This window comes from Colobus angolensis, unplaced genomic scaffold (assembly GCF_000951035.1).
Source record: "Colobus angolensis palliatus isolate OR3802 unplaced genomic scaffold, Cang.pa_1.0 Scaffold119, whole genome shotgun sequence".
NCBI classification, from domain to species: Eukaryota; Metazoa; Chordata; class Mammalia; order Primates; family Cercopithecidae; genus Colobus; species Colobus angolensis.
Window position 1 is genome coordinate 4,530,042 of NW_012113030.1, and position 16,434 is coordinate 4,546,475.

At 38.9% G+C, this 16,434-nt stretch overlaps 1 protein-coding gene across 1 annotated transcript in view; it reads left to right on the top strand.

Moving 5' to 3' along the window:
• CTAGE5 (CTAGE family, member 5) overlaps window positions 1-16,434 on the top strand; it is a 91,274-nt gene that overhangs the window by 54,267 nt on the left and 20,573 nt on the right. The window contains exon 18 of the mRNA XM_011926663.1: window positions 4,438-4,596. Within this exon, the coding sequence (XP_011782053.1) occupies window positions 4,438-4,596 (159 nt within the window). The remainder of the gene's footprint in view (window positions 1-4,437; window positions 4,597-16,434) is intronic.

The window sequence follows — 16,434 nt, forward strand, 5'->3', positions numbered from 1 at the left end:
GCTACTCATGAGGCTGAAGCAGGAGAATTGCTTGAACTGAGAAGGCAGAGGTTGTAGTGAGCCAAGATAGTACCACTGCACTCCACCCTGGCAACAGAGCGAGACTCCATCTCAAAAAAAGAAAAAAAAAAAAACGTTGGGAAACCAAGCCACAGTTGTCCGCTGTCACCCCCTTGTATGTTGTTGAGAATTTCTGTAGGTACCTCAGGCCTAATCATTAGCTATTCTACATTTATCTCATCAGCATCACCCTGGTGTTACAAAAGGCCCTATTACCTTTGAAAACTCCTGTGTACCTGGAGTTTTCCTTTTTTGATCTCTCACCATACTTTCTTTGTCAAGTTGCTTTAAAGTTTTCCCTTAATTTGTGTCGAAATTCAAAGATATAGAGCCCTATTTATTTCAAAATCAGAAGTCTTACATTTTCAGTTCCAAGTATGTGTTTTATAAGAGTTAATGGCATTCTTCACCAGTGAAACATTCCCACCCTTTGTATCAGTGATTTTAAAAGATTGAATTTGAGATAAGAACATAAATTAATGAATCTAAACAAAAACACCAAATTAAATACAACAAATCAAAGTTCGTATACACAGATGGATATTACTCATCTAAATAGTGTCTCAGGAAGTCTGTGTACTTGTTAGTTGAAGCTGCCATTATTCCAAATATTTTTGGAACTCTTCCTTTGGAATTGCCTTCAAAGAATATGAGAAAATCAACTTTCTACTCTATGTTCATGAGATATTCTCCCTTTGCCCATATCCTGTTTGTATCCTCTTTTTCCACCCTCATTGTGCTTCACTTAGAACTGTTCCTGTCCACCTCCCAGTCCCCCCAGTAGATTGGGCCACAGCCTGGGGTCCCTACAGAGCCTTTGCTTATGTTGATTTTGAACTGGAAGCTCCTAGGGAAAGGGACTGCCCTATAGACTGATACTTAGAGCCTTAGGGAGGCTTTGCATTGAGCACTTCAGGAAAGGGACTGATTTTGATATTAACATGTCTGCTGCAAGCTTAGGACTTAGTTGTCTAAGTCCACTCCCACCCCTCCATTTTTTACCTTGACTTACATTAAGAAATGTATTTTATATCATGTCATATTGTACACCAACATAAATATGATTGAAATATAATTGAAACCAGCTACATGAAATAGTACTCACCATTACAGTTTTGATGCTTTCTTTTCAGTTTTATCCCATTTCATTAATTTAATCTTAATTAGTATTATTTTTAAACTTCACACGTCACAAATGAGTAGGAGCTAGCAGTCTGAAAAAACAGTGCCCTAGAAATAAGGGCATAATTGGCTAAACTGCAAACATGAATCACTGGAAATTGAATTACATAAGTCAAGGATTGCTTGTAGTCAGTTGAATATTTGGAATGATTAAAATTTACATTTGATTTCTCCTCTTTCCTCTCCTATTTAATTTAAACATACAGTGTGTTTAGATTATCTGCAAGGGTGTTTTACTATTTGTTTAAAAAGCTTACAGAAGTTCTAGGTAAGTTGTCATCGGGTCTTACAGACTTGATATGAACTAAAACTTTCTATGATCCACCAAAGGAGGATGGAGAATACCTGTTGTTTTCCTTACTTTTATTATCTTTTTAATTTGAAGTTTGGGTGAGTGGTATATTTGAATAATATTGAGTACGAGTGAAACAATTTCTTCTTGGAGTAAATTGTATGTAACTTGGTTTGAATAGAAAACTTTAACCATTGGCATTTTTAGGTTTGTAATTTTCACTGGGTAGTCAGTTGACCTGTAACTTTGGTCTTCTGGAAGTAAGCAATCAGGAGGGAAAGCCTTTGAATGTGTCCTTTAAATCTCTGTGCTTCATTCCAGATGAACTCAGCCTGACAGCTTGCACATTTTCTGCTTTCCCAGCCTTCTTCTTCTAATGAGCTAATTATTAGGATGAAGAAGCGAGAAGGAAAGATTTGGGGAATCTGATAGAACGTATACTCATAAGGCAAAATGATAGTTTACCTCCTGATGTAAAAGTCAGTTGATCTGATTCTACTAAAGGGAGTAGATGGAAAATTTGTTTTAAAGATTACTATATATTAAACTTGAATGCTTATGCTGATTTGTACTAGTTACCAAGAAAAGTTAAAATTAATTTTGGTTTGTTCTCTTAAAGGAGGTACTGAAATAGAGTAAGAATTTTTGTTAGACTTCTTTTTTTATTTTTTATTTTTTTGAGATAGAGTTTCACTGTGTTGCCCAGGCTGGAGTGCAGTGGCACGATCTCGGTTCACTGCAACCCCTTTCTCTCAGGTTCCAGCAATTCTTGTTCCTCAGCTTCGTGAGTAGCTGGGATTACAGGCATGTGCCACTACACCCAGCTAATTTTTGTATTTTCAGTAGAGATGGGGTTTCACCATGTTGGCCAGGCTGGTTTTGAACTCCTCACTTCAGGTGATCCACCCACCTTAGCCTTCCAGCGTGCTAGGGTTACAGGCATGAGCCATTGCGCCTGGCTATTTTAGTTAGGCTTCTATTGAAAAAAAATTGTCCGCTGGGTGCAGTGGCTTACACCTATAATCCTAGTACTTTGGGAGGTCAAGGTGGTGGGATTGTTTGAGCCCAGGAGTTCGGGACCAGCCTGGGCAACACGGCAAAACCCTGTATCCACAAAAAATACAACAATTAGCGAAGTGTGGTGGCACATGCCTGTTGTCCCAGCTACTTGTAAGGCTGAGGTGGGAGAATTGCTTGAGCCCAGTAGGTGGAGGTTGCAGTGAGCTGAGAATCGCACCACTGCACTCCAGTCTAGGCAACAGAGTGAGACCCTGTCTCAAAAAAAGATTTTTTTTAAAGCTATTCCTTGAGAATAATAAGCTTTTGTTTCCTGGACAATATAATTTTGAGAAGACCCCCCTTTTCCCTCTCAATGACACATAAATGAGGTATTAATGTATTTTATTGAATGTTAAATTTTTTTTTTTTTTTGAGACGGAGTCTTGCTCTGTCGTCCAGACTGGAGTGCAGTGGTGCGATCTTGGCTAACTGCAAGCTCTGCCTCCCTGCTTCACGCCATTCTTCTGCCTCAGCCTCCCAAGTAACTGGGATTACAGGCGCCCGCCACCATGCCCGGCTAATTTTTTGTATTTTTAGTAGAGATGGGTTTTCGCCATGTTAGCTAGTGGTGATCTCGATCTCCTGACCTTGTGATCCGCCCGCCTCCATCTCCCAAAGTGCTGGGATTACAGGCATGAATCACCACGCCCGGCCAAAATTTTTTTATATTTGTCTTTTACATTTTAACTGAATATGGGTTTTGTTTTTTGTTTTTTTTGAGATGGGTTCTCACTCTGTCACCCAGGCTGGAGTGCAGTGGCACGATCTTGGCTCACTGCAACCTCCTCCTCCTGAGTTCAAGCCATTCTCCTGCCTCAGCCTCCCTTGTAGCTGGGATTACAGCACCTGCCACCATGCCCGGCTAATTTTTGTACTTTTATTAGAGACAGGGTTTCACCACGTTGGCCAGGCTGGTCTCGAATTTCTGATCTCAGGTGATCCACCCTCCTTGGCCTCCCAAAGTGCTGGGATTACAGGCGTGAGCCACTGCGCCCTGCCCTGAATGTGGGTTTTTAATTAAGGTACTATCTTTTCTGTGGTCATTAAGAAGGGAACTTTAAAATTACCATCCTTTATAAATGTAAACATACCAGATTTTCTTATCCAAAATGGATGTTAGCTCATTTAAAGTGATTATTTCAACAGTGCTGTTGTTTTTGAAACTATTATTTTAGACTTGTCTTCAGAACTTGTGAATTCTCCTTTTGAATGTGAATTTGATATTTAGAAATTACTAAAAGCCATTTAGTGCCAATTTATCTGTTGTACATAATGTTTTAAATCAGGCTACTTAAAATCATTTTTGGGCAGAAGTATTTATCTTTTTTTATCTTCTCATTGACTCCTAACACTATTCAGTGAATTTGGACAGAAGTAGAGAGTCATGTTTTAACTTTGAGATGCAGTTTTTTACATGGCTCTTAAGTTAATCTGAGTGCATTTCCAAACGAGTTTTTCTGAAAAATACTTTAAATAGTAGCAAAATTACTAAAATAGATATAGAACTGCTAAGATGACTGTTTTAAAGGGATCATGCTCATTTGGACTATTGACATTAGTTTAAGCAACAAAATCATTTATTTTTTTTAATCGTTTATTTTTATATTTATTTTAAATGTTTTATATTTTGTTTATTTTATATTTTTTATTTAATTATTTCTTATAATTAGTTTATAATTACCCTGTTACATCTGGCATAGGAATCATAGCAATTTACTTTCTATACCCTTATTTTTCAGACTTCGTATTTATAACTTATGATTTAACCACTGATTGTATGTGTAAAACAAGCATATAAGACTTGTTAAGATGAAACAGATTTGTATGTTTTTTTCTTTAATTAGGCTCAAGAGGCCCAGGGAATCCTCTGGACCATCAGATTACCAATGAAAGAGGAGAATCAAGCTGTGATAGGCTAACCGATCCTCATAGGGCTCCCTCTGACACTGGGTCTCTGTCACCTCCATGGGAACAGGACCGTAGGATGATGTTTCCTCCACCAGGTATGTAAAGACAGTAGTTATTATTTCTCTTTGAAAGGCAGCTGGGATGTGGAATACACAGGAATGGAAGAAGAGAGGAGTATATGTTTGTTTTCTCTTAAGAAATACCATCATACATTTTTGAAAACAACAATGATAAGTAATCTAAACTGAATGATTGGAGGTAATTGTTCATATTATAGAAAGCTGTTTTCTCCCTCAATGGAATGTTTTTATTGTTTTTGTTGCTTATAGAGGTAATAATGCATGTTTACTTTAGAAAATCCAAACAACACAGAAATGTATAAAGAAGTGAAAAATCCCTTTTGTCATCTTAGTGTGTCCTTCCCAGAATTTAGTTGTAGGTATATATCTTTTAGAGATTTTTTTGGGTATACATTTATACACGTAGCTATTCAAATTCTTGTAATCACTCTGTGCAGTTGTACCATTCACCCTCTTTTGTAATTGTCTTTTTTCACTGACCATTTTATCTTTCCAAAATAAATATATTTACCAGAAGAGTGACAGCAGAATATCTTGAAATAAGATAATAACTGCTGTTCTAACAGCTACATCATCTACATTAGGTATTTCTCCTAATGCTATCCTTCCCCTGGCCCCCTACCCCCAGACAGGCCCGGGTGTGTGATGTTCCTCTCTCTGTGCCCATATGTTCTCATTATTCAACTCCCACTTATGAGTGAGAACATGTGGTGTTTGGTTTTCTGTTCCTGTATTAGTTTGCTGGGAATGATGGTTTCCAGCTTCATTCATGTCCCTGCAAAGGACATGAACTCATTCTTTTTTATGGCTGCATAGTATTCTATGGTGTGTATGTGCCACATTGTCTTTATCCAGTCTAACATTGATGGGCATTTGGGTTGGTTCCAAGTCTTTACTGTCGTGAGCAGTGCTGCAGTAAACATACTTGTGCATGTGTCTTTATAGTAGAATGATTTATAATGCTTTGGGTATATACCCAGTAATGGGATTGCTGGGTCAAATGGTATTTCTAGTTCTAGATCCTTGAGGAATCACTGCACTGTCTTCCACAATGGTTGAACTAACTTATGCTCCCACCAACAGTGTAAAGCGTTCGTATTTCTCCACATCCTCTCCAGCATCTGTTGTTTCCTGACTTTTTAATGATTGTCATTCTGACTGGCATGAGATGGTATCTCATTGTGGTTTTGATTTGCATTTCTCTAATGACCAGTGATGATGAGCTTTTTTTCATATGTTTGTTGGCTGCATAAATGTATTGTTTTGAAAGTGTCTGTTCATATCCTTCGCCCACATCCTTCACCTACTTTTTGATGGGGTTGTTTGCTTTTTTTCTTGTAAATTTGTTTAAGTTGCTTGTAGATCGTGGATATTAGCCCTTTGTCAGATGGATAGATTGCAGAAATTTTCTCCGATTCTGTAGATTGCCTGTTCACTCTGATGATAGTTTCTTTTGCTGTGCAGAAGCTCTTTAATTATATCTCATTTGTCAATTTTGGCTTTTGTTGCCATTGCTTTTGTTGTTTTAGTCATGAAGTCTTTACCTATGCCTATGTCCTGAGTGGTATTGCCTAGGTTTTCTTGTAGGGTTTTTATGGTTTTAGTTCTTACGTTTAAATCCTTAATCCATCTTGAGTTGATTTTTGAATAAGGTGTAGGGAAAGGGTCCAGTTTCAGTTCTTTGCATCTGGCTAGCCAGTTTTCCCAACACAATTTATTAAATAGGGAATCCTTTCCCCATTGGTTGTTTTTGTCAGGTTTGTCAAAGATCAGATGCTTGTAGATGTGTGGCTCTGTTCTGTTCCATTGGTCTATGTATCTGGTTTGATACCAGTACCATGCTGTTTTGATTACTGTAGCCTTGTAGTATAGATTGAAGTCAGGTAGCATGATGCCTCCAGCTTAGTTCTTTTTGCTTTGGATTGTCTTGGCTATATGAGCTATTTTTGGTTCCATATGAAATTTAAAGTAGTTTTTTCTAATTCTGTGAAGAAAGTCAGTTGTAGCTTGATGGGAATAGCATTGAATCTGTAAGTTAGTTAGGGTAATATGACCATTTTCACGATATTGATTCTTCCTATCCATGAGCATGGGATGTTTCTTCTTTTGTTTGTGTCTTCTCTTACTTCCTTGAGCAGTGGCTTGTAGTTCTCCTTGAAGAGTTCCTTCACATCCCTTGTAAGTTGTATTCCTAGGTATTTTATTCTCTTTGTAGTAGTGTAGCAAATGGGAGTTTGGTCATGATTTGGTTCTCTGTCTGTTATTGGTATGTAGGAATGCCTGTGATTTTTGCGCATTAATTTTGTATCCTGAGACTTTGCTGAAGTTGCTTATTAGCTTAAGGAGTGTTTGGGCTGAGTTGATGGGGTTTTCTAAGTACACAATCATGTCATCTGCAAACAAAGACAACTTGACTTCTTCTCTTCCTATGAATACCCTTTATTTATTTCTCTTGCCTGATTGCCCTAGCCAGAACTTCCAATACTATGTTGAATAGGAGTGGTGAGAGAGGGCATCCTTGTCTTGTGCTGGTTTTCAAAGGGAATGCTTTCAGCTTTTGCCCATTCAGTATGATACTGCCTATGAGTTTGTCATAAATAGCTCTTACTATTTTGAAATACGTTCAATCACTACCTAGTTTATTGAGTTTTTTTTTTTTAGCATAAAGGGGTGTTGGATTTTATCGAAGGTCTTTTCTGCATCTATTGAGATAATGTTGTGGTTTTTATCATTGGTTCTGTTTATGTGATGGATTACGTTTATTGATTTGCATATGTTGAACCAGCCTTGCATCCTAGGGATGAAGTTGACTTTATGGTGGTGGATAAGCTTTTTAATGTGCTGCTTGATTGGTTTGCCAGTATTTTTTTGAGGATTTTTGCATCAATGTTCATCAGAGGTATTGGCCTGAAATTTTCTTTTTTTGTTGTGTCTCTGCCAGGTTTTGGTATCAGAATGATGCTGACCTCATAAAATGAGTTAGGGAGGAGTCCCTCTTTTTCTCTTGTTTGAAATAGTTTCAGAAGGAATGGTACCAGCTCCTCTTTGTACTTCTGGTAGAATTCGACTGTGAATCTGTCTAGTCCTGGTCTTTTTTTGGTTGGTAGGCTATTAATTACTACCTCAATTTCAGAACTTGTTATTAATCTATTCAGAAATTCGAGTTCTTCCTGGTTTAGTCTTGGGAGGGTGTATGTGTCCAGAAGTTTATCCGTTTCTTCTACGTTTTCTAGTTTGTTCACGTAGAGTTTATAGTATTCTCTGATGGTAGTTTGTATTTCTGTGGGATCAGTGGTGATCTCCCCTTTATGATTTTTTGTTGTGTTTATTTGATTCTTCTCTCTTTTCTTCTTTATTAGTCTGGTTAGTGGTCTATTTTGTTAATCTTTTCAGAACACCAGCTCCTGGACTCATGGATTTTTTGAAGGGTTTTTTTGTGTCTTTATCTCCTTCAGTTCTGCCCTCATCTTAGTTATTTCTTGTCTTCTGCTAGCTTTTGAATTTCTTTGCTCTTACTTCTGTAGTTCTTTTAATTGTGATGTTAGGGTGTTGATTTTAGATCTTTCCCGCTTTCTCCTGTGGGCATTTTAGTATTATAAATTTCCCTGTAAATACTGCGTTAGCTGTGTCCCAGAGATTCTGGTGTGTTGTGACTTTGTTCTCATTGGTTTCAAATAACTTATTTATTTCTGTCTTAATTTTATTATTTACCTAGTAGTCATTCAGGAGCAGGTTGTTCAGTTTCCATGTAGTTGTGCGGTTTTGAGTGAGTTTCTTAATCCTGAGTTCCAATTTGATTGCACTGTGGTCTGAGAGACTGTTTGTTATGATTTCTGTCCTTTTGCATTTGCTGAGGAGTGTTTTACTTCCAAATATGTGGTCAATTTTAGAATGAGTGCTATGTGGCACTGAGAAAAATGTATATTCTGTTGATTTGGGGTGGAGAGTTCTGTAGATGTCTACTAGGTCTGCTTGGTCCAGAGCTGAATTCAAATCCTGAATATTGTTATTAATTTTATGTCTCGTTGATCTAACATTAGCAGTGGGGTATCGAAGTTTCTCACTATTATTGTGTGGGAGCGTAAATCTCTTTGTAGGTCTCTAAGAACTTGCTTTATGAATCTGGGTGCTCGTGTATTGGGTATATATATATATTTAGTATATAGTTAGCTCTTCGTGTGGCATTGATCCCTTTACCATTATGTAATGCCCTGCTTTGTCTTTTTTGGTCTTTGTTGGTTTGAAGTCTGTTTTACCAGAGACTAGGATTGCAACCCCTGCTTTTTTTTGCTTTCCACTTGCTTGGTAAATCTTTCTCCATCCCTTTATTTGGAGCATATGCGTGTCTGTGCACATGAGATGGGTCTCCTGAATACAGTACACCCATGGGTCTTGACTCTTTATCCAATTTGCCAGTCTGTGTCTTTTAATTAATTAAAGATTAATATTGTTATATGTGAATTTGATCCTGTTATTATGATGCTAGCTGGTTATTTTACCCATTAGTTGATTCAGTTTCTTCATCATGTCCATGGTCTTTACATTTTGGTGTGTTTTTGCAGTGGCTGGTACTGGTTTTTCCTTTCCATATTTAGTGCTTCCTTCAGGAGCCCTTGTAAGACAGGCCTGGTGGTGCCAAAATCTCTCAGCATTTGCTTGTCTGTAAAGGATTTTATTTCTCCTTCACTTATGAAGCTTAGTTTGGCTGGATATGAAAATCTGGGTTGAAAATTCTTTTCTTTAAGAATGTTGAATATTGGTCCCTACTCTCTTCTGGCTTGTAGGGTTTCTGCAGAGAGATCCGCTGTTAGTCTGATGGACTTTCCTTTGTGGGTAACCCGACCTTTCTCTGGCTGCCCTTAACGTTTTTTCCTTCATTTCAATGTTGGTGAATCTGACGATTATGTATCCTGGGGTTGTTCTTCTCAAAGAGTGTCTTTGAGGTGTTCTCTGTATTTCCTGAATTTGGATGTTGGCCTGTCTTGCTAGGTTGGGGAAGTCCTCCTGGATAATATCCTGAAGAGAGTTTTTCAACTTGGTTCGATTCTCCCTGTCACTTTCAGGTACACCAATCAAACCTAGGTTTGGTCTTTTCACATAGTCCCATATTTCTTGGAGGCTTTGTTCATTCCATTTTATTCTTTTTTTCTAATCTTGCCTTCATGCTTTATTTTAGTAAGTTGGTGTTCGATCTCTGATATCCTTTCCTCCGATTGATCCATTTGGCTATATTAATACTTGTGTATGCTTCATGAAGTTCTTGTGGTGTGTTTTTCAGCTGCATCAGGTCATTTATGTTCTTCTCTAAATTGGTTATTCTAGTTTGCAATTCCTCTAACCTTTTATCAGTGTTCTTAGCTTCCTTGCATTGGGTTAGAATATGCTCCTTTAGCTTGGAGGAGTTTATTACTCACCTTCTGAAGCCTACTTCTGTCAGTTTGTCAGACTCATTGTCTGTCCAGTTTTGTTCCCTTGCTGGCGAGGAGTTGTGATCCTTTGGAGGACAAGAGGCATCCTGGTTTTTGGAATTTTTAGCCTTTTTTTGGCCGGTTTTTCCTCATCTTCATGGATTTATTTACCATTTATCTTTGCTGTTGGTGACCTTTGGATGGAGTTTTTTTTTTTTTTTTGAGACGGAGTCTCGCTCTGTCACCCAGGCTGGAGTGCAGTGGCCAGATCTCAGCTCACTGCAAGCTCTGCCTCCCAAGTTCACGCCATTCTCCTGCCTCAGCCTCCCGAGTAGCTGGGACTACAGGCGCCCGCCACCTCACCCGGCTAGTTTTTTGTATTTTTTAGTAGAGACGGGGTTTCAACGGATTAGCCAGGATGGTCTCGATCTCCTGACCTCGTGATCTGCCCGTCTCGGCCTCCCAAAGTGCTGGGATTACAGACTTGAGCCACCGTGCCTGGCCTCGGATGGAGTTTTTGCGTGATCAATCACAGCACAGTCCCTCACGCTTCCCTTGGCTAGGGGAGGAAATTCCCTGAACCCTCACACTTCCCGGGTGAAGCGATGCCAACCCTGCTTCTGCTTGCCTTCTGTGGGCTGCACCCACTGTCTAACCAGTCCCAATGAGATGAACCAGGTACCTCAGTTGGAAATGCAGACATCACCCGCCTTCTGCGTTGGTCTCACTGGGAGCTGCAGACCGGAGCTGTTCCTATTTGGCCATCTTGCCTGGGAATCAACAGTTTCTTTTGATCTATCTTCAGGTTTACTGACTCTTTCCTTTGTCATTTCCATTCTGCTATTAAGCCTGTCTTATAAAAGTTTAACTTTAGATATATTTTTCAGGTCTAAAATTACCATTTGGTTCCTTTTTTATAATTTGATTTCTCTGCTGAGTTTTTAATCTTATTATTTTTATAAGCATTTTTTTAAACCACTGAGTATATTAGTTTTATAATAACTGCTTTAAAGTCCTTGTATGGTAATTCTAACATCAGGGTCATCTTGAGGTTAGCCTCTAATGATAATATTTTCCTTTAAGGATGGGTCACATTCTCTTTCTTGATGAGTTTGTATTGGATACTAGACATTGTGTCAATTCTAGATTCTCTTCTGTTCCTCTAAGAGTGTTATTGGTCTTACTGTAGAAGACCATTAACTTGGATGGGCTCAGACTGCAGCCTTTTCCCTTCTGTGGTGGGGAACAACTCAAATATTAGTCCTTTCAGTCCTTTTTCAGTCCTTTTTGCTTTAGCTGAAAACTGCTTAAATTTGCCATACACGTGTGTTGCTCAGGAATCAGCCATAGACTTGGGCAGAGATTGTACCCAGAATATTGGGCTATACCTTTCCGGCTTTCTCCTTTCTAGGATATCCCAAACCTATTATCTCGGGCTTGGGCTCTGTGCACTTGTTCTTCAGGCAAGAAAGTTTTATCGAGTTTTGACTGCTGTGTGCTGCAACTCACTGTGGTCTTCCATCAGGCTAAAACATAAAAATGGAAAACTCACCCCATACCTAGTTGTTATTCCTTTCTTCTTCCAAGCTCTCTCTTCTTTTCTAAGTCCTCCTGCTTTTGTTCATGCCCAAGGGCTTCAGGCAGTTATTTTTTTGCATATCGTCTGGAATTTATAGTTATGTGTAGGAGAGTCAGTCTGAGTTTACCATACTAGAAATGGAACCTGGTCTCCGACTTTTCAATAATTTGTTAGCTTCTTAATTGATACCTTCATCGAAGAGATATGTGTCCATTCTACAGAGTATCTCCAAATAATGAACCTGATCCCTTTGGTTTGACAGAGGGCCAGCCTGTGTCAACTGTAATCTCAATGTCATAGACAAGAGTAATTCTACAGACACAGTAAGGGAATTTTCTGTATTGTTCCAAAATTTATGATGAGTGAGAAGGGCTAAATGACTCCTGAGGCTCTAGCATGAATTAGAGTAATGCTGATAAATGTATTTCTCAGGTAGCTTCATTCCTACCTAAAGTTATAAAAATATTCTGTGTTTGGTCTTGGTACATTGCTACATGCTATTTAAATAGTCACTGAACAGGACGTGTGTGGTGGCTCACGCCTGTAATCCCAGCACTTTGGGAGGCTGAGACAGGTGCATCACCTGAGGCCAGGAGTTTGAGACCAGCCTGGCTAACATGGCAAAACCCTGTTTCTATGAAAAATACAAAAATTAGCTGGGATGGTGGCAGGCGCCTGTAATCCCAGGTCCTTGGGAAGCTGAGGCAGGAGAGTTGCTTGAACCTGGCCTGGCGACAGAGAGAGAGACTCTGTCTCAAAAAAAAAAAAAAAAAAAGTCACTGAACAGATTTCAGGGTTCTTTTCTTTTATGTTGTGTTTCAGTTAACAAAATGATAATGAATGAGGGGACTTAGGCTTTTTTTTTTTTTTTTTTTTGAGATGGAGTTTCACCTTTGTCGCCCAGGCTGAGGTGCAGTGGTGCTATCTCGGCTCACTGCAACCTCTGCCTCCCGGGTTCCAGCGATTCTCCTGCCTCAAGCCTCACGAGTAGCCGGGATTACAGGGCATGCGCCACCATGCTCGGCTAAGTTTTGTGTTTTTAGTAGAGACAGGATTTCACCATGTTGGCCAGGCTTGTCTCAAACTCCTGATCTCAGGTGATCCACCTGACTCGGCCTCCCAAAGTGCTAGGATTACAGGTGTGAGCCACCACCCCCAGCCTAGGCTTTTAAAATCCTATCATTGATATTACTTTTTTGTGTAACCTTGAGCAATAAATTTTACCTGTCATGGTTTTCTCTCTTTCAAAATAATGGTCTCCTGGTTGAGTGCAGTGGCTCATGCCTGTAATCCTAGCACTTTGGGAGGATGAGGCAGGAGGATTGCTTGAGGCCAGGAGTCCTAGAGTAAGCTGGCCAAAATAGTGAGATTCTGTCCCTACAAAAAAACAAACAGAATAGTGACTTCTGTAAAACAGAGATGGTGATGTTCTAAAGTAATCTGCCTCTGTTTTATGTACGGTTGACTTATTGAGACTCATGAAGAGTCCTTCTCACTAATAATTGTCTGTAAGATTTTTCTTCAATTTTAAAATATTTTAGTTTAAAATACTTATGTTAAAAAATAATGTGACAACTAAAATAGCTAAGTGTCTGAAGAATATGGATTCTGCATTTGAGATTTTCTGTCATTTAGTCTGTTAGGCATAATTTATAAAATGTATATATTTTCTTAACATGTTACTGCTTGGAAGAAGTGTTTTAGATTTCCATTGACTTAGCGTGGAAGTCAGTCTTAGCATCTTAGCATGCTAAGATGAGTTAGCAGAAATGATTTTAAATAGTTCCATAATTACAAGGTATAATTTATCTTTGCACCATTAAATACTTTGAAAAAGGAGAAAACTTTACTTAGCTTATGTAGTCAGAAAAAACTGCTCCAACTTATCTTTTTTCTCATGTGCTCCATTCCAGACATTCTTTTAAAAAATATTTTAATAATGTTAACTTTTATTTGAGATTCACAAGGTACATGTGCAGGTTTGTTACGTGGGTATATTGCATGATATTGAGGTTTGGGGTGTGTCTGAATTCATCACCCAGAAAGTGAGCACAGTACTCACAGTTTTTGAGCCCTTGCCTCCCTCTCTCTCCTCGCTCTACTCTGGTAGCCCCCAGTGTCTCTTGTTGCCATCTTTATATCCATGTGTACCCAGTGTTTAGCTACCACTTATAAGTAAGAATGGGTTAGTTTTATGTTTCTGCATTAATTCACTTAGGATAATGGCCTCCAGCTGCATCCATGTTGTTGCAAAGGACATGATTCTATTCTTTCTTATGGCTGCATAGTATTCTATGGTGTATATGTACTGCATTTTCTTTATCCAGTCCGCCGTTGGTGGGTATCTGGGTTAATTTCATGTCTTTGCTATTGTCAGTAGTGTTATGATAAACATATGAGTGCTTGTGCTTTTTTGTAGAATGACCTAGTTTCTTTTGGATATTACCCAGTAATGGGATTGCTGGTTCAAATAGTGGTCCTGTTTTAAGTTCTTTGAGAAATCTTCAAACTGATTTCCACAGTGGCCTAATAATTTACATTCCCACCAACAGTGTATAAGCATTCCCTTTTCTCTACAACCTTGCCAACATCTGTTATTTTGACTTTTTTTTTTTTTTTTTTGAGGCGGAGTCTCCCTCTGTCGCCCGGACTGGAGTGCAGTGGCCGGATCTCAGCTCACTGCAAGCTCCGCTTCCCGGGTTTACGCCATTCTCCCGCCTCAGCCTCCCGAGTAGCTGGGACTACAGGCGCCTGCCACCTCGCCCGGCTAGTTTTTTTGTATTTTTAGTAGAGACGGGGTTTCACCGTGTTAGCCAGGATGGTCTCGATCTCCTGACCTCGTGATCCACCCGTCTCGGCCTCCCAAAGTGCTGGGATTACAGGTTTGAGCCACCGCGCCCGGCCTTGACTTTTTAATAGTTGCCATTCTCACTAGTGTGAGGTGGAATCTCACTGTGGTTTTGATCCAAACATTCTTATTACTTAAAGGTTTTATTAGCAAGTATACACCTAGTTTCTTCAAGTAATCAACATTTTATTCTCATTATTTTCAGTAGCAGACTCAATCTTTAATAAGGATTTTAAAACGTTTAAGTTTTCTTTTAAAACTCTGTGGAATATAAATGGTTATTAAAGGTTAGTACACAAATTTGGCTACCTTATTAGGATAGAGCTAATTCTGCTGAAGCACAATATGTGTACAAAATTTTATACAGTGTTGAACAGTCTACAATGTATCTGTTCATCTAACATTCTTATATGTGCTTTTAGTTAGTTTCTGTGTTTAGAACAAGACTGGCTTAGGTGAAAAGGCATTTGGACTGGAAATCAAGAAATTTGCTTTCTGGTTTTCACTCCTTTATCTTTCAGTGTGATTTAAAAAATTTATTAAAAAATTTTTTAGAGACAGGGTCTCACTTTGTCAGCCAGCTGTAGTGCTGTGGCCTGATTATAGCTCACTGTAGCCTTGAACTCCTGGACTCAAGCAATCCTCCACTCTCAGCCTCCCAAGTAACTGGGACTGTAGGCACATGCCACAATGCCTGGGTAATGTTTATTTTATTTTAAATTGTTTTTGGAGACAAGGTTCCTCTGTGTTACCCAGGCTGGTCTCAAACTTTTGTCCTCAAGCAGTCCTCCCTCCTCAGCCTCCTGAATAGTGGGGGATTATAGGCACGACCCTTTGTGCCTGGCTTTTAGTGTGATTTTTAAAACTTGTTTCATTTATTTGGTCCTTGTATGTTATATAGTGACATAACTATATACAGTCTATCAGAAACTCATTCAAATATAATAGTATAAGTAGGTGGAAAGTAAAAGGATAAAAAAGATACACCATGCAAACATTAATCGAAAGAAAATGAGGTCAAGAAGATATAGCAAATGTTAAATGTGTATATGCCATCAGCAGCTACAAAGTATGGGAAACAAAAAGTGATAGCACTGAAAGGAACAAAGACAAATCCAGTTATAATTGGAGACTTCAACATCCCTTTCTCAGCAATTAACGGAACAACTGAAGAGAAAATTCAGCAAGTATGTAGAAGAACTGAACAGTGTCCTCAGCCAACAAGACCTAATTGACACTTATAGAACAAGTCACCCAACAGCAGCAGAATACATATGCTTTTCAAGTAGCAGTGAAACATTTTACAAGATAGATTGTATCCTGGGCCATAAAACAAACCTCAGCACATTTAAAAGAAGTGAAATAATATAATATAGAGAATGTTCTTTGATCACAATGGAATCAAACTATAAATAATGAACTATTGATATATGCAACAATTTGGATGTATCTCAATAGTTGAGTGAAGAAAACCAGTCTCAAAAGTTTACATACTGTATTATTCCATGTATGTAACATTCTTTTTTTTGAGATGGAGTCTCACTCTGTTGCCCAGGCTGGAGTGCTGTGGTGTGATCTCGGCTCACTGCAACCTCTGCCTCCCGGGTTCAAACTGTTCTCCTGCCTCAGCCTCCTGAGTAGCTGGGACTTCAGGCACACGCCACCACACCCGGCTAGGCTAATTTTTTTATTTTTAGTAGAGACAGGTTTCGCCATGTTAGCCAGACTGGTCTCGAACTTCTGACCTCAAGTGATCCACCCACCTTGGCCTCCCAAAGTGCTGGGATTACAGGCGTGAGCCACTGTGCCCGGCCATATATAACATTCTTGAAATGACAGTATAGAAATGGAAAACAGATTGGTGGATGCAAGAGTTTGAGATAGTAGTGGGGAGGGGAGTAGGTATGACTATAAAGGGGTGGCAGGAGGGAGGTGTTTTTGGTGGTACAATAATTCTGTATCTTTTTTTTTTTTGGTGTATCCTGAGTTTTATTTTTATTTTGATTTTTTTAAAGTTA